Here is a 27,172-nt window from a genome sequence, read left to right on the forward strand (position 1 = left end):
ATAGATATATTCTTAAGTCCTCTTTACATCCCAAGTCCATCATCATAAGAATATAACAAACGCCGTACCAGCTCTGGCCACAAGTCAGCCTAGTCCATGCCCAATAGTGGATTCCCACAGATCTCAGGTACTATCCAAACATATTAGATATACCAGTATATATCTTCCCAACCTTCATCATTTGCATCTCAAGGACATGCTCAGGTAGAAAATACCATCTCTGTATTTAAAATAACTCCACAAAGAATTAACACTGAAAAATTACTTAAGTCAAAGGCTACATAATCTTTAAAAGGTAAACAATTCATATGTGAATAAAATTTACACACATTCTTGTCCTGTCTTGGTTTGAAGCTAGCTGAAAAAGATTTAACATAGCTAATTCAACATATTATCCTATATTTAAATATTCTAGTTTTGATATCTGCATTCTTTAAGGTCAGTATTAGACACTAGTTAAGCACATCACCTTCCAGCTCCCCCCACTCTCAACTCCCATTCAACCTAGATTTTGAATTCAAGTTTGGCAAATAAAAATGCATCTCAGAAATGCTTACTTATAACCTGGGGAATGAACAGAAATAGTTTCCCTACAAAAAGTTTTCCTTATTGAGTGTGTCCATACTCCACTTACTCCCACGGAACTCTAAGCCACTTCCCTAGTTCCTTTAGAAATGCTGCAACAGTAGCCATAATAAAGAACTAACAAATTTTGCCAGTTAGAAGACAGGACACATTGCCACTACTATTTTTTACAGTAGTACAATGGTCTAAACTAAAGCAGATGCTATTGGAAGGAAAACTCAGGAAATGACCCAAAAGCACAGAATGGTTCTGATCTGTTCACTTCTCAATTTAACAAGACAAAATCATTTACAGAGATAACCTAAGAGGCATGTTAACTAGTGAAAGATCAAGTGAGAAAAAATCTTTGATAAGCCTACACCCCTCCTGATCCCTGAAGTAGAGTAAGAGGGAGGATCTTCTGACAGATAAAGAATAATTGCTATAGAGAGGAAGATTAGATAGCCCTGAAACCAATCGTAAGTGATAAGTAAGTGCAAAGCACATCAATATGTTTATCAACAGAATTGGTGAATATTCATGGAACATGAAAGAACAAACAGTAAATCACCTCATTACAAGGAAAAATGCCAATCAGGAATATTGACATTGGTTGCACCACTTTAAATATAATCAGTCTGGGAGATTCTCATCAGAGAAACTTCTTGCAGTCTTAAAAACACGACAGAGAAAAAGCAAATAGTACTTATCAATTCATTCCAGTTTTCATCTGGGACAATTTACACTCCACGTTGTTCAAGGGAGTCAGGGTTTCACAGTTCAAGAACTGGACATTAAAAAAAAATACATTTTCTACAGAACTGTCCTATTCACTCTGTCAAAATTTCCTTTTCTGTGCATTACATATGTGCACGTGCCTAACTAAAATTCTCAATGTACACAATTAGTTTGCCCCCTCTGTATTTAGAAGAAAACAGTTATGGAAAACTCTCACTCTGACAAACCTAAAGATGAGTAAACTAATAGGAATTACATTCAGGTTCAAGAAATCCACTGCAGACATTTCAACTCCTCCCTGAATATTCAGTGAAATAATACATCAGTGACCACAGGGAGGAGAAAGCATCACCAGAAATTAGATGCAATTACTGCCCTAATCCCTACAGACACAAAGACTGAGAATACACTTTATCTCCATTTGACAGAAACCTATCCTTTTACAAGAACACAACATGATTTGCTAAAAAGTTTTAGGTCTGAATCACATTTAAAAATAAGTACGAGGCATTACTTCCCAATTTACTTTGCTGGTACACAAGTCCTTATCTCCCACTCCAAGAATGCAGCTAAACTGAATTGAATTTACTCTGCAAAACAATGTATATAGGACACAATAAATACAAATACAAAAAAAAAAAATGCAGTTAAATATTCTGCATTATGTATACACATGGACTTACATATACAGGACTGAAACTGGATGATATTAACCAACAACACAAATGGGTTGCTTTACACACACACTCCAACTTGACTGAAATAATCTGACTGCCTAAGTAACTTACTATTAGTTTGGCTCACTGGTTTTGGCCAAATATCCAAGAATTTATTTCTGAGGCACACGGTTAGAAGAGACCATATTTTTCTGAAAAAGTACTGCTTTGTCAAAAACTATGCAAATGAGTGGTTCAAAAGACAAGTAAGAGTGCAGAAAGGCAAGTATTTAAAGATTTCATAATACAGAACAGACATGGCTTGTAAGCCAGATGGCTTTTTACCAACTGCTTGTAAAAGGGGCTGGGAGAAATAATCTGTACCATGACTAAGTCAATTTGCAGATACACAGTTCTGTCTTCAGGATAAGTTACCAGAATTTGTAACACTAAAGTAAAGCTTCATATTTACACAAAATCAAATACTCTGTCTGAGGCACATTAACAGTTGCCATTTAGAACAGAGTTAACCAATGGGAAAAATTAACTCTCCAGGTACTTCTAAAAGGCATTTAAACAGACCATCAGGGAGAAGTAGCAATATGCAAAAATAAAGCACTTTTCAGACAATTGAAACTCAAAATTTCAACGAATACAAGAAGTTTCAGGAAAGGGTATATTTTCAAAACATTAATCCAAAAAGGCAATGCTTTCAGGTATTAAAGGAAAATTATCCTAGAGAGAATTCAGTTCCTCAATAAACTGTGCAAACGCCTTAGAGCAAGCTCCACTCTCTGCTGATCTTTCCTCACAGTCCATACTACAGCTCCTTTCTCACTTTATACCTTTTTCAACACCCACTGTCAGAAAAATATGCACTTTTCCCATGGATATTAATGTGAACAAAGAGAGGTAAGTACTATTGACTTACTGATAGCAGACTGGGCCACCAGAACTGTTGGAGCAGAATACAGAATGGAAAAGAAATTGAATTTCTTCTTGTAGGGAGATTTCCAGGAGATATTGTAAAAGGAGCACAGGATCAACAATGATACGGGGAGGAAAGCAGACCTGGAAAATGGTCAAGGGCTCTAAGGACAAAGGATGCAAGCTTCTGCCACGTGTACAGTATCCTCTAGTATGTGCTACAAAGCTGAAAGAAGCAGGAAGTTACATTCAAAGTGCTAAACAAAACCTACAACAGAATCCATGACAACTGTACCGAACTCACAAGTGAGTGAGTTCAGTGCAACCTTTGAACTGCAGAACAATATATTTCCTTGATATTACTGACACAGAATTTATAGGCCAAAATACATTGTTCAGCATTCAAGTATAATATTATAGTTCCACTTACATTGAACCAGATGTGCAAAGGAATTGTTCTTTTGGTATTGTCATTATTTATGTAATCAGGGCACTAAGAAATCCTAATCAAGGAGCAGAATTTAATTGTGTGTTACTGGAGAAGTACATCAGAGACAGTTGTGGTACCTAAGAGTTTGAAAGCTGCAAGTCAAAGAAGACAAAACACATGTCATTTGCTTATTTATATATTTCTACACACAGAATACAAGAGAACCAATGAAGACCATGGATTAACATGGTTCACAGTTGCTTTGCCACATTTTTTGTCTAACCACAGACAAGATTTTAGAAACTTGAGAGCAAAATGGAATCAAACAGTCATTTAAAAAACCCAGTTTTTGCAGTGCTTTGTGATGAGCTGTTTCAATAGGAAAATATTAATAAAGTTATTCCAGACATACTTGTCTTTAAGATTTAAATGAATGGACAACAAAGAAGATGCAGGATAATGAAAAGCAAGAAGTTGATACAAAAGATTGCTTACACACAGAAAGGATAAAGTAAAATCTTTGGTAACTTTTGTTTACTATTCATAGTTGCAGAAGGAAATTATATGTAATCTGTCACATATACTGATAGACTAGGGCTAGAAAATAAACAGAAGACAGATGTGGTAAGTAAAACACTGTCATTTTTGCAAGTTTCCAAAGCAGCCATTGCCTTAATATTCATTAACTGTAGGGAATCTTTATTTTATCCCCGAAGCCCTAATTATTGTGAACCCACACTGTCATCTACATTTTTTTGCAAGACTGCATCCTCTCCCTTTTCAGAAAACTTAATTAAATCTTTAATAAGCCAGTATAAATGTAAAGGATGTGGAAAACATAATATCACCTTATGCATATTTATTAAATTTGTGCAAACCCTAAAGCATTTCTCCCCAAATTAATGGTATGGAAAAAATTGATTTTAGTTTACCTACCAATTTCTCTTCTTGCAATAATTCCATCTGTTAGTTCTCATTGCAGGGACCTTGGTACTAAAGAGCATCTGAATATAGTTTGCAGAAGTTGGTATCAAGCCCACAGCTGATCACTTCCTCAGATAATTGATTTAAATAATCCTGTTTTAATCATTGTGTGAAATTAAGCATGAAATCTACCCACCCTCAGCAAGTGGACAGCCTTATTTTCATATGCTTGCACAAACTTTAGCATAAAATGCAGCTTAAGATCATCAAGGAGGTTACCAATGACATTCTAGTGGTGTTACCATGATATAAATATGAATTATGGCGTTGAAACTGGTGATAGTATAAGTGAAATTCCTAAAAATACTTATTCCAATACAATTACTTCAGGTAACTCATTAGACCTCTTTGACAAGCAAAGATCCTAAGACAGATATGACAGATCACTGAACTGCATGCATGCATGCATGCAAATAATCTTCTCCTAAGAACAAACACTACTCTCAAATAATATTAGCATATTTAAGCCATCCAGGGAGCAAAGGAGGACAAAACAATGTTCAAATGTTCCAAAGAATTGAAAAAGTGCACTAGTTTTGGAGAAATTACATGAGCTCTAAAAAAAAAATAAATTAATCTTAATTCCATCTTTGACGCTTGTGATGAAAACCCTATAAATTAATTGATTGATTAGACATCTGCACACTGTTGATTTCCTCTGGTTGTGGAAAATTTAACAGCTATGAAAGCATGACTTGCATTATTCATCTGATCTAAGTTTGAGATCTACAAATGGCATTTATAATGTCAGCACCAAATTTCAGTGCTGAGCACTCTGATAAAACATTTGGCTAATATTCTAAAAAACTATATCAAACCACCTTTCAACTACCCAAAGCCCAATGATTAACAAGATAGTGGATCTAGCCTATCACTCTGCAGGGCATGTTTTGTTCTTTAGCAGTGATGTAAGAACTATCCCATGCCAGTATGATAAACATATGCAATAATATATAATTGGCTAATTACTTCCTCATTTCTTCATTCAAAAATTGCTCTCTCCTCATCAGCTTAGAATTGGTATTCATTTTCCAATGGCTGCCATTCTTCCCTCATCCCCCCTCATCACAGTATTTCAGGATTGTCTTGTAGAAGTGACCTTCACACTTTGTTCCCAAGCACACAGAGCAATCAGGTGGGTGAGTACAACATAGAGAAATACTGCACCATTAGTTTTTAATCACAGGATATAACCCATGTCATGCATAAACCTACTTGTCTCTCTCCAAATGACTGATGGAAGATGACCAATATATTAGACTGAAAAAAGACTTCTAGAATCATCTCATTTCAAAAAATTTATATGAAATGAGCATCTCTTATTAGTTACTTAAAGATCTAATGAGTATTCACTGCAGCACCATTGCTTTTATCAAGATGTAATACAGTTTCAATTAAAATAGTTTTAAAAATCATACATTCTTGATACTTAAAATTGTTTTTACAATTCTAAATGTTGTAGAGGTCATCCTCAAATCATAGTTAAATTCAGGAGTTTCCATGGGCTGCTGAGGGCATTATCCAGTTTTTAAAGTCTACAAGGATGGAGATTCTGCAACTTCTACAGACATCCTCTTCATTATTAATTATTTTTCCCTTTAATTTCCACTGAAAATTTCCTTCTTCCTGCACCTCCTGGCTGTCTCTGTCATTTCACTATGCAAATTACTAGATTATGAATAACACATCCATTCCTTGTGTTTCTTGGAAAAAAAATGAAGAAAAAAATTAAGAGCTCTGATCTTTCACCAATTCAGAAACTGCATTATTTTCAGATTGATAGTTATCCACAGAAGGGAAGAATCCCTGTTCAAAGCATGTATAATATAAAACTTACACAATCTGAAAAACTGATTAAATTTGATATGCCATATCAGCCATGTGTGTGCATAGGAAGAACCAAATGTGTTTATCATAATAGTAACATACAAGTCCAGTTCTGAAAATTTAAATCTCTTCTAAGTCAAACAGGTAATGTCCAATTCAAAGGCCAAACAATCAGAGATTTACTCCTAGGTCAATGTTACTTAATTACTCTCAGTCCCATAAAGCTGAAACTGCATTCACTGTCTAAGACCATCATCAATAAAAGATCCAGATATCAACTCAATTATCATTAAAGAAGTATGTGGTTCAGTAAGAGAATGGGCTCTTAAGCATCTGCAGTACAGAGACCAATATTTGGTAGAGTCTTAGTGCAGTATACAGTGGGAAAAGGAGAATGTTACTTTTAAGAATGATGACCCACTGTGAAGAACGTGTTTCCATACTACACTGACTAAGATGTAAACAAACCCCCTCCACGGAGATGGTCAAAACATTATTGCAATCCAATTTGTGCATGGCAAAATATAGGTCTGATTACATAAAAAGTTTGAATATAAATGATTTGGCAGCTTCACTTCATTCAATATTCATGGTTAAGAGATAGAAAAAAAAATCTACTTCAGGCCAGAAGCGATTCTTGTAAAAGAACAAATTAACTATGAAGCAAGGTAGCTGTAAAGCCTTTTGAACAGTAACTCTATTCAGTAAATTCAGAAGTATGTCAAATGGACAACACTGCTCCAGATAGTAGGAGAGATGAAAAGCACTCACTTTCTTTGACAGCAAAATTCCTGGCAAAGATGAAGATTAATAAAATGAAAAGGCATGAGCTGTAAGACTTGTCAATCCTCTCTTGATGCAGTTGTAACTACAGATGTAGATTCCTTAACAGCATCATTCTGTAAAGCATGGAAAGAGACATGCAAGACCTAGGATTTATGAACTGCTCATGACTGAGCATTCCTCATGGAGAGATCCATTAGTGGAAAACATTAGGCTCAAGAAAACCAGAACTGAAAACAATGGAAAAGTGGAAGATTACAGGTTGGTGAGGAGATAACGCTTCCCCTCTCTGGGTACCCATTTGCAGATGTCCTTAGAAAAAAAAAATACTGGATTAGGTGAACTCCGACTGAATGAGTTAAGCCATTCTTACCCATCTTATATTGAGATCCTAGATGATTTGATGTTATAAATTATTCAAAGCACAAAGTAGTTTTAAACCACTGCTCAGAAAGGAATTTAAAAAGAAAATGTATCTTCTGATTATCACAATATGGCACACGGTTTCCTGTTCTGGGAAGAGATATCATCTGAACCATTTTCATGCAACAGAACACAGCAACAGGACAAAAATCACTTCCATAAGGGCTTCTGTCAATAGATGGATAACAAGAGAGGCAATGATTAGAGCTTAATGAATGAGAATCATCCCTTTTATATATTAGAGCAGAGAGTGATCATGATGAGATCAGAATCCATTACTAGCTTTATGTATTTCAGGGAACTGCAATAAGGACTGAAGCAGGAAAAATAAAAGCATTTAAAAGAGATCATATTTGTTTTGATAGCATTTCACACCATGTCATCCCATTTTTCTTCTCCAAATGTAGCAAAGTACAAAGAATTTATAGAGCTAATTCATGCAGCCTAGTTTCACTTTTCAGGGAAGAAATGCAAACTTAAAACCTACAACTCACAATGAAGACCTTCAAGCCAAAAGCAAGGAACTTATGAAATCTCAAAGACAAAAGAAGGTCATAGACAAAAAGAATCATGATGACTCTCTGGAGTCTGAGAACTACTACACTTTATGCCATGATTAGAAAAGTCAAGTCCAACAGAATGACAATCTGTGTTGAATATCTGCAACACTGAATGTCCTTTAGTATCTTATGGTTAGAAATAGTAATTGGGGTATCTGAAGGATTTATCCTTGTTGTTACTTTGCAGCATTTGGAAACACAAGGAGAGCACATGACACTTAAGTATATGCTAACAATCAGAACAGTATCAGTAGGAGTTTCCACAGAGAAAACCTGAATCACATGAAACAGCAAATGAGTATTTTCTTCTGCAGTGTGAACTGCAAGATAACTTTCTAAAACAATGACTTATCAACCTGGAAACAAATGAATGATTGATTCAAGAGCAAGTTTAAAAAGTTAAAAGCTGAAAAATAAATAATAAAAAAAGGGATACTTAAATTTCTATCTTTACTGCAAAGGGTATAGACCTGGAAGGAAAGCTGACACAAGGCAAATAACTGAATTAAGAATGAATACAGCATTCAGTCAACTCAGCAACAGGGAGAAACTCAAATAGTGACTGAAATAGGCTGATGGCAACAGGAGAAAGAAGAAAATAGTATGACCTAGTCTTTCTTTAGGGCTGTCAACAGAGCCCATCTGGGTTCTGACAGGATATACTTGTATAAATACCAGAACTAAATGTGCACATGGTCTCTGATTTTAAAACAAATCACACAGATCAGAAGGTAAGAGAAAAGATAAGTACCAAATAATGAAATCAAACCTTTGATTGCTTTCCACACTTGTCTCCAGATATTATAATGATTACAGGTATGCTTTCTGCTCCCACTCCAAAGAAATCCAGAGGGTTTACAGGAAAGAACAACAGGAAAATTTTTAAACAATACAGATCTCTTCAGAGACACCAAAATTTTACTCAACCTACTTTTGCATTTCATTCATCTCTCTCCTTAGAGGAGAGCAAAATCTGACAATCTATCTTAGAACAACAGATATAAAACAGATTGTGGGAATACTTTTAAAATCCATCTGTACATACCAAGAAGAGTAGAATATTGAAAAGAAGGGAAAATTTTGAAATACCAAAATTCTTGAGAAGAATGTTCTAAATATTGTAGGAAAGATGAAACTAAAGGCTATGAAGCTAAAAGCTATAAGGAAAAACATCTAGATAATCACAGAAGTGTGACAGTAATTCAGAAATATGATGACAAAAAATATACAAAGGAAAACCATCATATGAGGAAAAAGTAGAATAACTGGGAGCTGCAACATGAATAAACAGACTGGAAGAAAAAGAATGCAGTATTACACTGCAGGCAAGAGACATACAGCCTAATACAGGAAGTGAATGTAGGCAGTCTGAAATTTGTCTTTGAACGGACCAGAGAACAATTTTTGGCAGAAAATACACAAATAACTTTCCCCAGGGCAGCCACAAATGTTCCAGGATGAAGTCTGCTCTTTGAGTTGAGCAGGCTTTAAGTTTGCATCAATATATGTGAATATTCTATTTCTAGAGAAAACAGAAAAAGCTGTGATAATAACAAAAACTAAAAAAAAATAGGAATTAAATTATAAGAATCAATCCACACACAAACAAAAAAACCCCACCATCTGGGTCATAGGAAGAAAATAAGGGGACTTTTAGGTTAAGCAGAATATGAAAATAGTCACAGGAAGAATAAAAGTAACTTTTCCTGTACCAAGTGAAGTTTGTAGCTGGTGAATCTGCATTTTATAAAAACCCACAGGGTTTTGAAAACAAGTTATACCTTGAAAAACAAAAGCAAAAAAAACAGGTGAAAAAGGCAATGAAAAACTGTATTAGAAGATGACTACAAATGTCAAAAATCTGCTGAATCCCTATCAGAGGAAGGATACAAGATTATAAGAGACAAATCTACTATTATGTTTTTCTTTATGAGCACTATGGCTAGAGCGGCATAAAATTAGAAAAATATGCACCCTTGCATCCACACTTTTTCAAGACCATATCATGCTGGCATTGTCAAAATTTTAAAAGACACCAGGGAAACTGGGTTTTTTTGACCATGTGCAACCATAAATATTTGATGGACTTCTATTATACATTCAGTTTGTTCTGCTTTCAGAAAATATCATAACACACAGAACTCAATTTAATAAATCCTTTTAAGTCTAACAGACTTTTGCAGATTGACAAAACCTATCATGAGCACTTACAGAACTTTTTTCCAAAACTAAATTTACTAAATTTGACACATTATTTGCTACTAAGAAAGGCATAGAGCACATAAAGACCACTACTTTTCCAAGAAGGACTGAAAATAATTTGTGTTGCCATACCTCAGAAATAACAACAACAAAAAAAAGAGAAAAGAAAAAAAAAAGGAAAAGGCAATGTATACTCCTTTCTTTGCTATGAAATGGAAAAAGCAAGAAAAAAGGGAAGCATCATCCTTTACAGTTTATAAAATAGACAAGCAACCAAAGAAGTTACACAGAAAACCAGTTACATATCTAACAATTGAATTCAAATACCTAAAGTCTGCCGACAACTTCAGCATTAGGGGCAGTCCTATCAATGTCTCTCTCTCAAGCTGAAAAGGTAAGAGAGCAAATTTCTTTCTTCTACAAGGACTTCAGAAAGTAGTACTGTGTTTCACTGCTTCACATGAAATTAATGAAAGCCCACTTTGGTTTTGAAGTCAACTCTTCCAAGTTTTTTTTTCTCCAAATATCAATCTGCTTTAGGACACTAACAGTAATTATTAAACACAATCAAAAATATATACAGCACTTGATATGGATTACAATAGCAATATGATCCAGTCAATTTAATGGACAACCTACTATCAGACCAGAAAGTGAAGGGTCCAAAGCAAAGCATGAGAACTAATAAAAATCCTAGTTCATATTAAAGAAAATTCACATTTTCTCTTCTTGCCAGAAATGACAAATTGTAACACAGAAAAGTTCATATGATACAACTATTTAATTACTAAAATTTGGATTCAAGTTCGAACTGTTGATTTTTCCTTCTTTCTTTTCAAGATATGAAAAACCATCCTTTTCCTTGTTTTTTCTTATGATACAACATTTCAATAAAGAGATTCTACAAGCAATTTTAAAAAGGTAGAAAAGTAGGCAGTAGAGAAAGTTTTGAAGGTATCACAATTAATTGAGTGTAAGCTTCACTTTTAAAAATCAGAAAATGTGTACAGTACAGCCATTGCACCTATTTTAATGTATGATTCAGAGTACCATGTCTCTTAATACTTTCTTCAAACTTTTCATCATGCCTCATGGTCATTATGAGAGAAATCATTATGAGAGAAATTATTTCACTGTCAATTGATTGCTAATGATTATTCATAAATTCTTTGCCTCGTCTGACATTGACTCCCGATAGGTTTATTTAATTATGCCATCCATTCATTGGTCACTTTATTGTCACAATTTCCTAGCAAATTCTGTTTCTCAGAAGGCAAAACCACACCCGTAAATATGACAGAACCACTAAGTTCAGCATTCTTCCTCGTGCCTAGTACCTTTAACCTCTCTCAGCCATCCACATGAGGTTCTGGCACCCTTGCCATTTACCCACACATTAAGAAACGGAACTATCACAGTTTCCTGAGCAGGAATTCCTTTAATCAGAGTACTACCTTCCCAGTAAGTAGTTCATTAGAACAGAAAGGACAGAACATGGTGCTAAGTTAATTAATGGATTCAGTGGTACAACAGGAGGTAGACAATCTCTAGTGGCAGATAAAGCACTTAATCCTTTTAATATAAAATAATTACTTTGCACTTTAAGATCTATTTTTGAGTAGTTTAAGGAAAAACTATTCATAGATACCAGCACATAATTATTTTCTAAATAAAAAAAAAGTGATTAGTGGGACTAAAGCAGAAGTTCATTGTGGAATATTAAATTATGGAATATTAAATTATGGAATATTAAATTATTGTGGAAAATTAAATCATGACTGTAAAAGCAGTCAGAAAGCTTCAATGCAAAACCTAATGGTTTTAATATGTTAATATGTTATTGCTGTTTAAACACCAATAGTCAGCATTATTTTCTATGTTGAATATTAAAGATTCAGTTACCTTATAGTGACTAACTCAATAAATCACATTGAGGAAACTGGAGGTGAAATTAATGTCTACATTAGAAAAATAAAAATATGATGTGCTTACCAAAATTACATTTCATTCTTATAAAAATATTCTCATACTATAATGAAGTCTATATTTTTACCTTTTGAAACTAGCTTCTAAAATCCACATGAAATTAAATTTATACTTCTATACATTTTTCATTCTGAGAAAAAGTTGCTATAGTTCTAATGATGGAAACCAGCTAAAAGTGTCTCTCTAAGCCCCTTTTAAAGCACACTTTTAAATTTTTTGTAGAGTCAAGATTTAGTGTAAAGACTTGAGTAAAGATGTATCTCCTGCATAACATTTTTACTATCAAAACAGTTCATTAGATTCAGGAAAAGTTCCATTTTCACTTGGGAGAAGTACAGACATCAAATTACTTTTGAAAACAAAGCTGCTGTATCAGCTAATGAACTTGTAATTTTCTCCCTCACAGCCAAGCAAGCATGAGTTCTGCATGACAGCACTATGCATTCATTGCTCAGAAAAACTGATATTGCTATAACTGAACAGCTTCAGCTAGATTTTTTAATCACTTAAGACACATGCCAATAGACTAATACACTAACACAACCATAACTAGATCACTTTAATATGATGGGACGAAAAAAATGAAATGAAAGATTAAATTTCTATTTACTATGATTCTACGTGTCATCTGAATGTGCAATATACACTTGCATTTACAACCTATCCAACATTGTGCACTTGAGTGTCTTGTAAAATGAGCATCATACCTGTCCTAACTTTATGAAGAGGATAAGGAGGGAAATATTCAGTTCTTACACAGGTGGGACCATTTTCATCAGTACTGTGCCCTACAGGTGGCTAAAGCTCCAATACTAACATAACAGAATTCTAGACTGGGGTGACTTCATTGCTTCCTGGTGTAGCTCATTTGCTAATATGTTTTCTACAGTATAAAAAATTTTGCACTAAAATTCATCAGCTTTAGTGCCTCCCCTTTCATTTATCATTTTATTAAAACAAAGTCAAATAATGTGGCATTTGACCACCTATAAATCTATATAATCTATAAATCATTATAATCTTGTGCTATATACTGTTTTGCTTGGTATCTGTAGAAGTAATGAGGTACTTAGATTAATCCACACATAGCAGTTAATCAAGGAATTTGGATTTACAGCAAACAGAAATGGAAACCAGAGTGGGCAATTCTAAAGTTGAACAAGCTTCTCCTGTCCGCCACCAGGTACTTACAACACATAAATTTTGTGTAATCTCCCCTTGCTTGGATAATACTTTCTTGTAATATCCAAATGGCCTGGCAAACTGAAAGAAAAATGCAGAACCTTTATGTTCCCACCAAGACCTCTATTACCTTTAAATATTCCAGGGCTGGCTCTTTGAGCACTGGGCATAGTGCACTCCATACTTCGTTCCTTCAGCCACCTCCACTGTCACACAAAGTTACAGCTGAGAAGGTGACAGCTGCTTAAACAGAGAAAGCAAGTGTACAGAGGTTATCCTGAGAAGCCTTCACTACTTTAAAGTAACCTTGATTTCTTTCACTGCCCTCCCAACTGGTTTGGCAGGCAGTACTCATGTCCAGATGGTGGACAAGTAAACCTACTTGAACAGATTGTATTACAATGTTTTACACTGAACAGTTATTGGATTAAATGTATAAATAGCTGTGGGAACCCAGGACTTTCCTCTTTCAAATGATCATCATTCAGCTAGAAAATTATCTTCCTCTTGCCACTCCTCTGTGCCCAGTGAATTCTGCAACATTGTCCAAACCTCTGTGTCAGTGTAAGAGGACAGTTCAGAGGGGGAAAACAACTGATATACTTCAGAGCAGGAACTCTTTGAATTAACACAATAATGAAGATCACCTTAAGAGGATCCAAGCACCCAAAGGAACAGACAGACAAGCGTTCAGGGTACTTTATGTGAAGCAGCATAAAATTTCCCAGAAATCAAATTAATATCAACTGCTCCCACTGCATCAGTTTCCCAGACATGCTTTAACCGTAATTCTACTGTGGAAGAGGCTGAGATGTCACATTTAATTGAAAATTTAACTCCTATTGTGAATGTTACAAGTTCATAGCACACAATGACTTAAGAAAGCTTAGTTTCTGTGCTCAGAATGGGCTAAAATACAAGATGTCAAATCAGATGAGGACTGTCCTTCTCTATGCACTAAAGTAAAACCTCAGGTTATTATTACTTTTAAAGAACTTGCATTATGTTAGCAGCCTCACAAACCAATATACAGTTACATTAGGGCATTTTAGTTTAGAGTTTTACTCTGAAGGCTACATAGTCCATGAAGTTTGGTTAAAGCACTTTGATCCTTATAGCACCTAGAGTTACAGGACAAAAACCCACAGATGTCAACACCAAGGCAAATGCTATTTCATCTAGACCATCATCAAGATGCTAGTGTAAATCTAGTGTAAATATATGTGTGCGCATATACAGGCCCACAGCCCCACATCTCCACTGACTGATTTATTCAGCTTACAGGAAACAAAAAAATGAAAAAGCTTACAATGCATTCAAAGGGGAAAATGATTAGCAATGCCCCTGACAGACTACAGGAAGAAATGTTCAGATCCCTTGAAGTTGCAAAGTAGAGCTTAAGGAGTAACTAGGAAATTAGGTGAAAGAATGCAGAAGTAGACAGTAGATTGTAAATGTAGCTGGAACCAGTGGATAAACAGATAAGGAGGAACCTAAATGGTTTTGTGGCAGTCATGTAACAAAAAAAAGAGTGCATGCCCTAAGAGAAGTTCAAGACAAGGTCCCTTAAAATTTTGGGGCTCTCAGTGAATACGACCACCTTTAGATGATCCTCTAAGACCTTTAAAAAACTTCCAGTAAGGGGCAAAGACATGTAAATTCATTCTAGGAGAAGTGATGTTTATGTATTAGCTTGGAAGTATGTTATGTATTAGTTGTAGTGACTATGTACAGTCACGAAGGAATAAATACCCCGTTGTAAAATTTCATGATACACATTCAATAAGATGAAAAATACTGTGAATGTGTGCAGCACTAATAATAATACAGAATGCCTAATTTCTAATACTTCAAATTGTGACACAACAATTACTCTCTGGCTGATTTCAGTATCACCCCAATAATATCTAGAGTCTGTCCAGCAGATATCACTAACTTTATCTTTTCTTCTAAACAAATTGCCCACTAAAGAAGTTAGTGCACTGCTAACAACTAACTTATTTCAAGATTTGAAAAAAAATTTAGACAAGAGCTTCTATTCATACCTAGCTTAGAAAAAAAACTATGTCACAACAGAAGAAAAATATTTATGCAATAACTTCAGCATTAATGCAGCATTCGTGTCCTTTTCATAACAATTCCTATCTCATCTACTCAATGTGCTGTCACATTGTCACTAACTGAATCCAGCAGCTGTGGACAAGGAAGAGGCGTAACAGTCGTACATCTTCAATTTTGGACTCAGCTTCCTGGGACTGGCATTCTTGAAATTCCTATGAAATTACTGCCATTCATTTTCCATTTCAGTTGAAGATTTAGTAGAAATCAGGCATAGAACAGAAAAATGGGAAAAGTATCCACTGAAATGTTTTAGAGCTGAGCCATCAGATATCAAGAGTACAAACCATGGCTAAAATATTTAGAAGTGTGATGAAAAACTAATATAGAATTCAGATAACTTTACAGTACTAGTTTCTACACTCTTAACAGATTTCAGAAGTATTTAAAGACACTTCTTTAGTTCCGAATACATTTGATCATTAATCATTGGCTTTATAGTTTTTATTTTCCCATACACATTTTTTCTATCCTTCAGCCCAATGATAAAAAAAAATCCTACTTTATCAAAGAAATTAAATTCAGCAAGTTCCATTTATTTTCCAAAACACAGGAAAAACAGAAAACAATGTTCAGGAAACATGTGATGGTATTTCCATTTAAGTCACAAGAATGTGTAATGTTACACCAGACCAAAGATTTGCACATGAGGCTAACTTGCTTTTCACTGACTAGATCTGAGGATAGAAGCTAACCAAGTTCATCAACCACAGGCATCTGCAACACAGTAATTCTACTTCACATTCAACTTTTAAGTTGCACAGACATTGCAGTAATGGAGGAGAAAATTCTCAACGATCTCTCGGCCTCTGAACATGCCCTACACTTTAACATGCCAGGCTTGGCAATGAGATAAGTTATAGCCCCACTTTAGAGTCAGATAAAGAAGGTGGCAAGTGCATTAGTTTCCCCAGGCATCACCTGAAATACCCGATAACTGAAGACATCCTGGTAAAAGTTATCACACAGGATTCACTTGAAAACAAAAACCACTTATTGCTGCATGAGTTTGTGCACTCTTCTAAATTTCAGTGTTTGACTCAAGCAGGGTGAAGATGACACTGAATACGCTTCTCCCATGTGGAAGTATTCAGGTCCCACATCTCAAAATCCCTGAAACCTGTCCTATAAAACAATCAACAGGTAGGCTTATACCATCTCACATGACTTGACAGAAACCAGAATATACCACCTTAACCACCTCACCTTCAGTGCATCACCATGTAATGAAAGAAAAAGAAAGCACTACTCTAATCAAGTTATATTATTATTTTGATTTTTTTAGTTGTTGTTATTGTTAAGGACCATGTACATAATCCTCACTGAAGAATCAGTATAGTCATCATCAATACCTTCTCCTGCAGCTGAAGAGTACACAATACTTTACCAGCATATATTCTGTACAGGACAGCTTTTACAGTTTTGACTTTAGCATCCAAATTCTGGAGAATTATAAGATTTCAGAAACATCCTTTTGCATTTTGTATTCCCTAGCTCAAGATCACTGACTACAAAGAGTGCTGGTACTGTGACCTATGATGAGGTGCTCTACTGTTAATTAAATTGCTCTACAATTCCCTCACCTAATTGTAGCCTGAATTCCTCTCCTTGGAAAGACACCTAAACATATGTAGGTACAGCTAATCTACTCCTTCACTGTATGTAGCCCTAGCCCTCTAACTCCTAAGGTATCTAGAAGAGCATTACCTAGGTCAGTCAAAACAGACACAGGTATTCTATTCATATTCAAATACCTTCTTTATCTTTCTAGATAACCTTGAAAAAAACAAATTAGAGAAAGGAACTGTGTCTCAAAAAAATATGTCTGCTCAGCTTTCTCACTCCCTACATTAATTTCCTGTGCAGAATCTGAATCTCCACCTATGTCTTTTATAGAAAGACAAAGATTCACACTAAAATACTTTATTAGGATTAAAAAGAAAAATAATTTTATGTTTCATATTTTTAGTGTATCAGTATCCCAGTGAATCTAGTAATTATGGGTCAAATGGAATTTGTATTTAACTGCAGTTTATTACCAAAAATACAAGAGGGCATATGTACATAAGTAAGAGGAGTAAAAAGAACAAAATGTTTTAAGTAACAATTTGAACCACTGAAGCAAAGACAAAGTAGATACAATTACCAAGGAAAGTTTAAGCAGTACCATTCAAAAAATACCTCTCCTACTTTATTGTTAAAATGACCATATTCCTCAGCATAGTGCAGAAAACCACTGCAATATAACAAGTCATTATACTAAACAGACTCTTGCACGACAGCAAAGTCTTGAGTTAAAGGCCCAACTTTAGATTCAGAATGTGACTGACCACTGACAAGATCTGAGAAACAAAACGTGTGAAAAAGCCTGAATGTGTAAGCATGACCTGAAAATAGGAAAATAGAAAGGGAATTAGCTAATTAATTAACTGTATAACTATCAATTATTTCTCATGAAAAACAGGCTAAGTATCAAAAGACTTCACAAAACAATCAAGATGGCAAAAATGCCTAGTACAAATTATTTAAAAAGCCCCAGAAATTAACCTTAAACTATAAATGGGAATTTTACAGTATTATCTAAACTTTTACTTGACAAGCTCAAAAATCTACATTGAGGAGATATTTACATGGCTCAGACATGAATATATACACAGTGAAATCTCAAAAAGCTAAACAGAAATGTCAATATCCAAGATTCAGTAGACTGGCATAATTGGCCTTTTTAAGGCAATTGCTTAACAAAAGCAGTTTTTTAATAGTAGAGAAGACACTAACAGTGATTTGAAACTATGAAAAAGCCAATGTAAAAGCAGAGTAGAAAATGGTTTCTATCCTTCAAGCAGCAGATGCTACAGACTATAACCTTGAGCAGCTCTGTGAGCTCAAAATGTCATTCCAGAGGGACTGCATAACTCTAATTACCACTTCTGTTATGAACTTGATATACAAAATGTTCTATGCAACACAGCCAAACTCTGCTAAGCTTAATGACCAGTTCCTCTGAAATTCAAAAATTAGTTGCTTTAGATTCAGCAGCAAAGGATAAGAAAAATTAATGGAATGGCATAGTTAGGCTAAGGACTGCAATTCCTTAAAAACAGATTATCAACTTGGGGTATTCCAGAATGGTATTATCAGATACACTCATCAAAAGAAGTAAAATCCTAATAGCAAATCCTATTAGGTGGGAGAACTGTCTGTCCAGAGAAATGCTGGTCCTGCCACTACTTTAGCACTCAGGAAGAAGAGTGTTTTCATGAAGAAGCCTGCAATAGCAAGGGTACACATCTTTTGCTACTCTATGTAGTAGATTTATTAGAGCAAGAGAACGAGGCCTAAACCAAGTACCAGGTAAAGGTCTTTCTTTAGTTCTGACCATTATCTTAGCCAATAAAATGTGACCTTGAAAACACTTCTAAAAATCAAGAGAATAAATCTGAAGACCCAAACCAATATCCAAAAAACCCAGTGCTTTCCACCCAGTGCTTAGAATTAAAAATTCTAATTTCACTAACTGATTTTTCCAGAGCATGTAGAATTCAAGCAGATACAATCTGTATTTTCCATGTGGTTGCACAGGATGTGCTGTATAAATGGTTATAGAACAGAACAGGGGAAAAGATCAATTATGTCACTGATCTGTCTTATGACAGCAAGGATGCTAAACACAGACATCTGGGATAAAAGGTTTCAGTAACCCAATCACAAAATGCTATCAGGTCACTCTAAGCATCCTTTACTTCACTTATTGTATGCAGTCACTGAAGTTTTCTACACAGATTGGTCAAAGCCAGAACTGCTAGTCAATTTTGCCAAATATTTGCAAAATTTTAGTTAATTAGAAATAAAGGAGAGAGGGATACAGATGTTTTATGGGGTTGTAAAAAAAAGCAGAAAAAAGGAACTCTAGCAAATATTTTTTTTCTTTCCTCTATGCTGTCCCCATGCTTTTTAGGACAAGAGTAGAGAAAAACATTTAGAATTGCATTTAATGAATTTTATATTTTCAGGCATGGGTTAGAACTGTTATTTCACTTCAAACTGAGAACACTTATTTTAAAGCTTTTGGCATTGTTTCAAAAAAGCCTCTCTCTACTGTAACAATAGTTAAAATGTCTACTTAGATAAATGCATACAAAATCTCCACTTCAACTACATCTTTAAAATGATTTGAAGGCAAATGTACAGTGAGGCCTGAGTTTCCCTCCACAGATCCAAGCTTTGCCACATCCCAATTTTTAATAAAGTTTTTAAAGAGAAGTCTGTAATTGGTGTAACTGCCAAACACTTTCATGCATCCTGTGTCAAAAGCAAAATCATGCAGTGCTCCCCAGTCTGGAGACCAAACCCAAAATTTTCACAATTACAAGATGAAGAAGACTTTATATTCAAGTTTAATTTTAAACAGAATTCCAGTAGACCGAGAGGAGAAACTTAGGTTTTAATTATCACTGTTATTTAAATAGTATCAGGGATCTTGAAAAATGGAGAATTTATATTTTAAACTAGATGTGAAATTGAATATATGCTAAACACTTCCCATTCCTCACAAACCTTTTTTTCCTCCTTTCCTTTTCTCTGTTCATTCTACCATGTTTCCTAATATTCCTTTCAATTAAATATACATGCAGAACACTGAACAGAAGAAAAGAATGTTACAGATCATTGAAAACAGCACCAAGAGATAAAGTAAGAAACTAAGCAGTATTCTTTCAATTTTGGGGCTAGATCAAGGACAGCAGGTTTTCCTGGCTCTAGGTTTGAATGGGTGAGAATTGCTACCTTTATGGTAAACCACTGCCAGAAATTAGATGGGAAAAACACTTTAAAGTGGAAGACGCCATTCTGGCTGCAACATAGTAATAATCAATAACTGCAAATAAACACAATAGGCTCACTATGAAAAGGAAAACAAAAACTCATGGTGCAGAAACAAGGGAATAGTGCCAATCTATCCCAGCTAATTTCATATAAAACAGGAAAGTATGATCAGGACTGAAGATTCTCTCAGAAAAATTATCATATTTAATACTTTAAGCCTTAAAAAACAATATAGTTGCTTCTATTTAATTTAAAAAATAACAACCAAACAAACAATAACCTGTTCCTTATGGTCATGATGAGGACAAGAATTAACAGGGTCAAAAATGTAGGCCATGAACATCCAGAAATTTAGGTTAGATCTCTAGGGAAAAAGAAAAAGCCAGAAGTTGTAGAGTCACCACCACTAAAGGCTTCTGTGGGCACATCACACACATAATTGTCAAGAATAATAAAAGTATGGCTGAGCTTTGGGATAAACTATCAATTAGATAGTCCTTCCAACTCTACCTCCAACAATTTCTCACAACTGTCATAACTTCTACACTCAGCTGGGGAAAATAGACAGGGAGAAAAAGGTAAAGAACTTATAAATATGGTTTGAACTTATAAATATGGTTTAAGGTCTTCACCTGAAAAACGGTAAAGAACATTATAAATATGTGAATCTTAAAATCCTTTAAAAATAATCAGGGCAAACTAAGATACCACAAAGCTTTGCCTTACAGAAGAGTAAAATTACTACAATATTTTTATATGTCCTCAGCATCATTTTACTAGACTCAAGCTCAACAAAATACTTCCACCTGAAGAAAGCTTGATAAGCTAAACAGATACCTTCCCTGTGTCAGGTTTAACAGTAATGACAAACTACATGCAGAAAAAGTTACTCCAATTGCCTATCAGTGGTTTAACTAAGCTTCTGAGGCACCCACCTGAAAGCTCAAAAATCAACATTATCCTCTATGAGAAATGCTTTTAATATTGCAAACTCAATGATCTCTCTATGTGTTTCAGTCACAAGAAAATCTACAACAGAAAGCCAAGCAGTATATTTCAAAGTTAATGAATCTGATTCCTTTATTTTTTCTAATAGTTTAACCCACCTCTAATTTGTATAAGATATATAAAAAGCATTGCAAGGACTGGGAACAGAAAATGCATGTACATTAATACAATTATAGTATCTCAAATATGTGGAAAGAGTTAATTATTATTTCATTTATTATGCATACAGTTTCCAAGAGAACAGCCCTACTCCAGTGTCTTGTTGATACTTCACAATCAAGAACTTTTATTTACTTCACTTTAAATAAAGGTACTCTTCAGTACCCAAAGTAAAATCATAAAAGCAGGCTTTTCAAATCTAGTTAGCTTCTAAGTGTGAGGTATGGGGGAAAGTTGAGGTGCTGTTCTTCATCTCATTTTCAAATTAGACATTCCAATATTTCCTATTTATCTCCTCATCTTCATGAGGGCTGTCATGAATGTCCATAATATGGAAAAGGTACAGCATGATTAAAGCAAAACAAGAAGAATGTTTGTGTGTTTATAAGTTCAAGAAGTCATTCTAAAAATAGCTTCCATGAAACCAGATGACTAATAATCTAATTCAAATCTATTTCCAAATAGCTCTTTAAACTCTTAAAAGATTTAATCAAATTTAAAACCAACCTTAGCACCTCTCAGTAATTTGCCAGAGAAGACAGTTTCTTTAGTTACCATTAAGAACATTTTACTGTATAGGACTATGTGTTTCAACAATTTAAGTACTTGCACATTTTCTAAATACGGCTTTAATGTAGTATTTCACAATCAACACAGAAATTTATAACAATGTTTCCCAGTTTCCCTGGTTATTTTCTCTGCTAGCATCAAGTCCTTCAGAAATATCTAATATCTTACTTCGGTCCTCTCCTTCCTGCAAAGGCATCTCCACCTCCTCCATGCTCATACAACTGATCCAGACACCTCCAATCATTCAGACTTTATGCATACTTTGCTATACAGTCAACACTTAAAAAGATAAACTAATAAAAAAGTAAAATCATTGTCTTCACCAAGAATACTTTCCTTCTTTAAGACTTAACTCTAACATCTCAAGTTCTTGTAATTTTGAAGTACTTTTCAAGTAATCAATTTTTTTTTTTTTTTATTTGATTGGGAAAGCAGTTTCTTCTTTCTAGTCCCTTACCTCTCTTTATGGACAACCATGTCAACAAACACACACACAAAGCACAGAGAAAGCAGGAAACTGAGATGTGAGATGATTTTATCTTGAGATACACCTTTTAATCCCACTACATTAGCTTTTCTCTTGCAGTGTTCACTTTGAAACAATTCAGGGTGTGTTCAACCATTTTTCCAACTTCCAAAAAAAAACAACTGTGTCAATCTTACCAGTCTTCATATAGAACATCTTAAGTTCACTTAACACATTTAACTTCCATCACCTTTACCTGTTACCACTGTGCTTCTGGACAGTGGTGTGAACAGCAGTGTCCCACAGCACAATATCCTGCACTCTTTCAATTCACATAATTTTCCTCAGAATAGTTTTAAAACGTTACTTCCAAACTACTTACTGTAAGTACAAGTTTCAGTTTTCACATACAGATGTTTTCCTCATTATATACATTGGGTAAATTCTACAGCTTCTAATATGAAGGTTATGGGGCAAGAAGAGTCAAGACTTTAGCTCTAACATATACAACACAGAACCGTACAGTGTATAAAACCCTGAAAAAAAAATAAGTTACACTTTATTTTAAGCTTGCATTTAAAGTGAAGCAAGAACTTACAATATTGTAATAGTTTCTGTAAAGATGCAGTCATAGATACTATGTCTATGTCTACATAAAGCCAAGAGTTTGTCTGTACGAGCAGTCCATTGTCTTAAAAGCAAAATATTAAACAGTAACGAAAAATGGCAGCAAAAAGATCCAGAAGACTGGGATGTGTTAGTTTAAATCAGCTAAAAAGAAAAACACTGAATAACAAGCTTTACAGAGGAGAAATACCTGCTTGAACTGTAATACCAAATAGGTGGACAAACAAACAAGCATTTCTATCCTTTTATGTACCACCTCCACAGTCGGACTGGGAAACTTTCTAAAAAGTAGTTGTACATGTCCATTTTAATTTGCCATTATTTACTTGTTCAGAAAAGGATCTCACTTAAAAGATAGATTATTTTAGCTATCTTGGTAGCACAGCTGGCACTCCACATGAAAGTGTCAACAAAAGTTGCAGTGCCAGCACATCACAGCAAGAGAGAGTCAATGTCAAACATTAAACACATTTTATTAAGAAAACTTAATAAGTTAAAGTTTTGAAAAGAAGTTAATTATAGCAGCAGAAGGGCAACACATTTACTGCTTACTCATTCCAGGAAGAGTGGAAAAGAAAAGAAAAAATGAATATCTAGAATGAAGGTGTTCATTTTTCACAATGACGCCCAAAGGATTTATTTCAACGATCAGATTGCTTATCTTAGTTAAGACCAGAGTCACACCATTATTTAAATACTTAAATAAGAATTTTACATACTAACTTTGGCCTTGTAAAATCATAGAATATTGCAAGTTGAAAGGGACATTGAGGGATAGAGTCCAACTCCCAACTTCACACAGGGCAATCTAAAAGTCAAACCATATGCACAAAAATGTTGTCCATATGTCTCCTGAACACCTACAGGTTTAGGGCAATGACCACTTCCCTCGTTGTGTGCCCAGCCACTCTCTCAGTTAGGATCTCTTCCCTAATATCACATCTGAACTCCCCCTGGAGTAGATTTAAGCCATTCCTTCCACTCCTGTCACTGGACACCAGGAGGAATGTTTTATGTCTTTGACTTGTAAGCCTTAATAACCTACATAGTTCTTTAAAGAAAAAGAAAACAAGAAAAACCCAAAAATTTGGACCATCCTTCTCTTTGTCTGAGCTGCTAGTTCAGAGAAAGAATCAGCTGTAAAAACTCTATAGTTTGGTTAAAAGCTAACTCCTCCCATAAATGAAGTTATAGTGACACTGTAGAGACTTATGGGTGGCCTAGCACCTAGCAGGCAAAAGCCTGGCCTGAAATCTAGGGCAACCTAGGAAGGGAAGCATAGGCAGCCCTAGCAGCATTGAAATCTGGAAAAGGCAAGTATGTACACTACACATTTTTACACACTTCCCTATTTAAATACAGAAGTTGGTGAGGATAAGCTGTTGATATGAATCTGAATTAAAACTGCTCCGTCCTCCACGTCTCTCTTAGCCCGAGGACAGCTCGAAGTGGCACCATCACCTTCACCTGCACTCACACGCACACCTGCTGCCATGGCTTTGATGCTCGTTATTAACTCTGGGCTTTTCGTTCCCTTGGCACCACAAACACGGGTTTAACTTCCACCTCCCGCGGGCTCCTCGCCCCGCCGGGCTGCCAGGCCCCCCTGGCCCCTCTGGCCCACCGCAGCCCAGCCCAGCCCAGCGGAGCCCGGCGCAGGAGGGGGGCTTTGCTCAGCACCGGCCATTTCAAGGCCCAAGGCAGCGCAGGGCACGGGCCCGGGCACGGACAGCACGCTGGGCACCGCCACCCCGGCGCTGCTCCCTGCGCTGCCGGTGCCCTGGAAACGCCGCCGCCGGCCATCACCTCCCCAGCGGGGCAGGGCAGGGCAGGGGCACCGCCTGCCCGGCGCCTCCCGCCCCACCGGCGTCCTGCTCAGGGCTGGGGAGGGAGCGGGGCCGGAGGAGCGCGGGGGGCGCCGGGCAGACGGGGACACGGGGACTCTGGAGAGGGAGGCAGCGCGACAGGGCACCCCCGGCCCGGCGCGATGGCGAAACAAGCGAACGTCTCTACCTCCTTCTTTTTCTGTCCTCCCCCGAGCTGTCCGCAGAGGAGGAGCAGGAGCAGCAGCAGCCGCAGGGGGCGGCAGCCCCCGACCGGCAGGTGCGGCAGCGGCCGCGCTGCCCCGGCACCCAGCGCCATGTTCCGCCCCCGCCGGCGGCACCTGCCGCACCGCCACGCTGAGCCGGCCCGCGCCCGGCCAATCGCAGCGCCCCGCGGCGCGGCGCCGCCTGGGAAATGTAGTTCTGAGGGCACTGAGGGGTAGGGGCGGCTCGGCTCGGCTCGGCGCGGGTGCCGCGGGCAGCGCTGCGGTTCCGCCCGCCCAGGGGTGGCTCCGCCGGCCCGGGGGAACTGTGCCGGCCCGGGGGAGTTCTGCCGGCCCGAGGGAATTCTGCCGGCCCGGGGGAACTCTGCCCGGCCGGAGGGGTTCTGCCGGCCCGGGGGAACTCTGCCCGGCCGGAGGGGTTCTGCCGGCCCGGGGGAGTTCTGCCGGCCCGGAGGGGTTCTGCCGGCCCGGAGGGGTTCTGCCGGCCCGGGGGATTCTGCCGGCCCGGAGGGGTTCTGCCGGCCCGGAGGGGTTCTGCCGGCCCGGGGGAACTCTGCCCGCCCGGAGGGGTTCTGCCGGTCCGCGGGGTTCTGCCCGCCCGGGCTTAGCTTCGCTTCTGCTCCCGGTTGCCCGCAGCACACCGTGCAATCCTGCATGGAGACTGTAAAACAAAACAAGACAAAACACGAAAAAAACATACCAAAACCCGACCCAAACTATAAAGACTTCTTTCTTATATGTTTATGCGCATACACTTTTCGGATTTCATTAGGCACGCACAAAGCCAGCTTTGCAGAAAATAATATTAATGCAATATGCTGATACAATTAATTCGAATTTAATTCCCAGAGCATTTACTGTGCAGGTCTAAATTGATATTCTGATTCACGATACAGTCCTCAAATCAGTGATTGTGCATTTCTTGAAAGTGCACACTGCAGTGCACAGGATAGGTAATGTTAAATTAATGAGCACATACTTCTCTTTTTTTTCCCTAGAATTCCAAGTACACTCTGTGCTACATTAGTTACTTACACACAGCTGTGCTGAAGACTCAGAAAGCAGAACTATTCATTTCTTTGGACATCTTGCTGTATCACTAGAAAGTTTTGTGCATTTTATAATAGAACACCACAATGAAATAGAAAGCTGAGGCCCCAGGAACATATTTTAAAGTATCTCCTTTTTTTGGACAGAGAATTTTTAGGTGGTATTATCATAATATCAGATGCTAGTCTGATGACACATCAGGCATCTGAGCACCAAGCAGTTAAAACATTAAATAGGCCATTTTTCTCTCTTCACTTCTTTCAGAAGTTCCCTAGGAATAGTAGAATGTATTCAAATAATCTACCAAACAATAATTTCAATTGAGATCAGACTATTTGGTGTTTCACATCCATCAGATTCTGACTACTGTTGGGCAATAATAGCAACCAAAAAATGGTATGCAACCACGGCATATGATTATAGAGATTTCTAAGACCTCTGCTCTAAAGAGACAGACATATATTGATCAGATATGTGTGTTTTTAAAAACACTTTTTTTTCCTTGTCTTTATTTAGGTAGGAGATAAAAATTCAGTGGAAACTTTGCCCTGGAACAAGAGAGGCATATATTAATTACTGTGCTAAAAAATAACATTCCATTAGAAGATCTCAGGCCACTCTTGCTAAATCCAGAAGGTGATTTCACTGGAACCTTGTTAGGAAAACTCTTGGTATCCTCCTGAGCCTGATAAACTGTGGACCCTTCACATTGTCACTGTATGAAAAGGGCATTAAAACTACTGAGAACATGAAATCAACAGTGAACTCTTCATTCCTTGAAAAGACTACAACACCCATTTGACACAACTCAACTCTAACTTTCAAATTTCTTACACTTATTTTAAATCAATAACCTCAATTCTCAATCAGCTGAAGTCCATACCTTAAGCAGGAAACAGCAACATGGACAGTTTTGGTTTATTTCTTTTCTGTTCAGAGGTTCATGTAATAAGGAAGAAGTATAAGCCTGGAAAGAAGTGCAGTGCTAGAGAAGGTGAGATGAATGTGAAAGATTACATGAAATCTGACTGGTTTACATTT

At 36.7% G+C, this 27,172-nt stretch overlaps 1 protein-coding gene across 1 annotated transcript in view; it reads right to left on the bottom strand.

Annotated features, from left to right (window-relative positions):
• Positions 1 to 25,230, bottom strand: part of TUSC3 (tumor suppressor candidate 3) — a 109,318-nt gene extending 84,088 nt beyond the window's left edge. Inside the window, exon 1 of the mRNA XM_071432306.1 lies at positions 25,048 to 25,230. Within this exon, the coding sequence (XP_071288407.1) occupies positions 25,048 to 25,176 (129 nt within the window). The 5' untranslated portion in view covers positions 25,177 to 25,230. The remainder of the gene's footprint in view (positions 1 to 25,047) is intronic.
• Between the last annotated feature and the right edge of the window lie 1,942 nt (positions 25,231 to 27,172).

Source organism: Agelaius tricolor, unplaced genomic scaffold (assembly GCF_023055355.1).
Source record: "Agelaius tricolor isolate 1412-34295 unplaced genomic scaffold, bAgeTri1.0.p SCAF_8, whole genome shotgun sequence".
NCBI classification, from domain to species: domain Eukaryota; kingdom Metazoa; phylum Chordata; class Aves; order Passeriformes; family Icteridae; genus Agelaius; species Agelaius tricolor.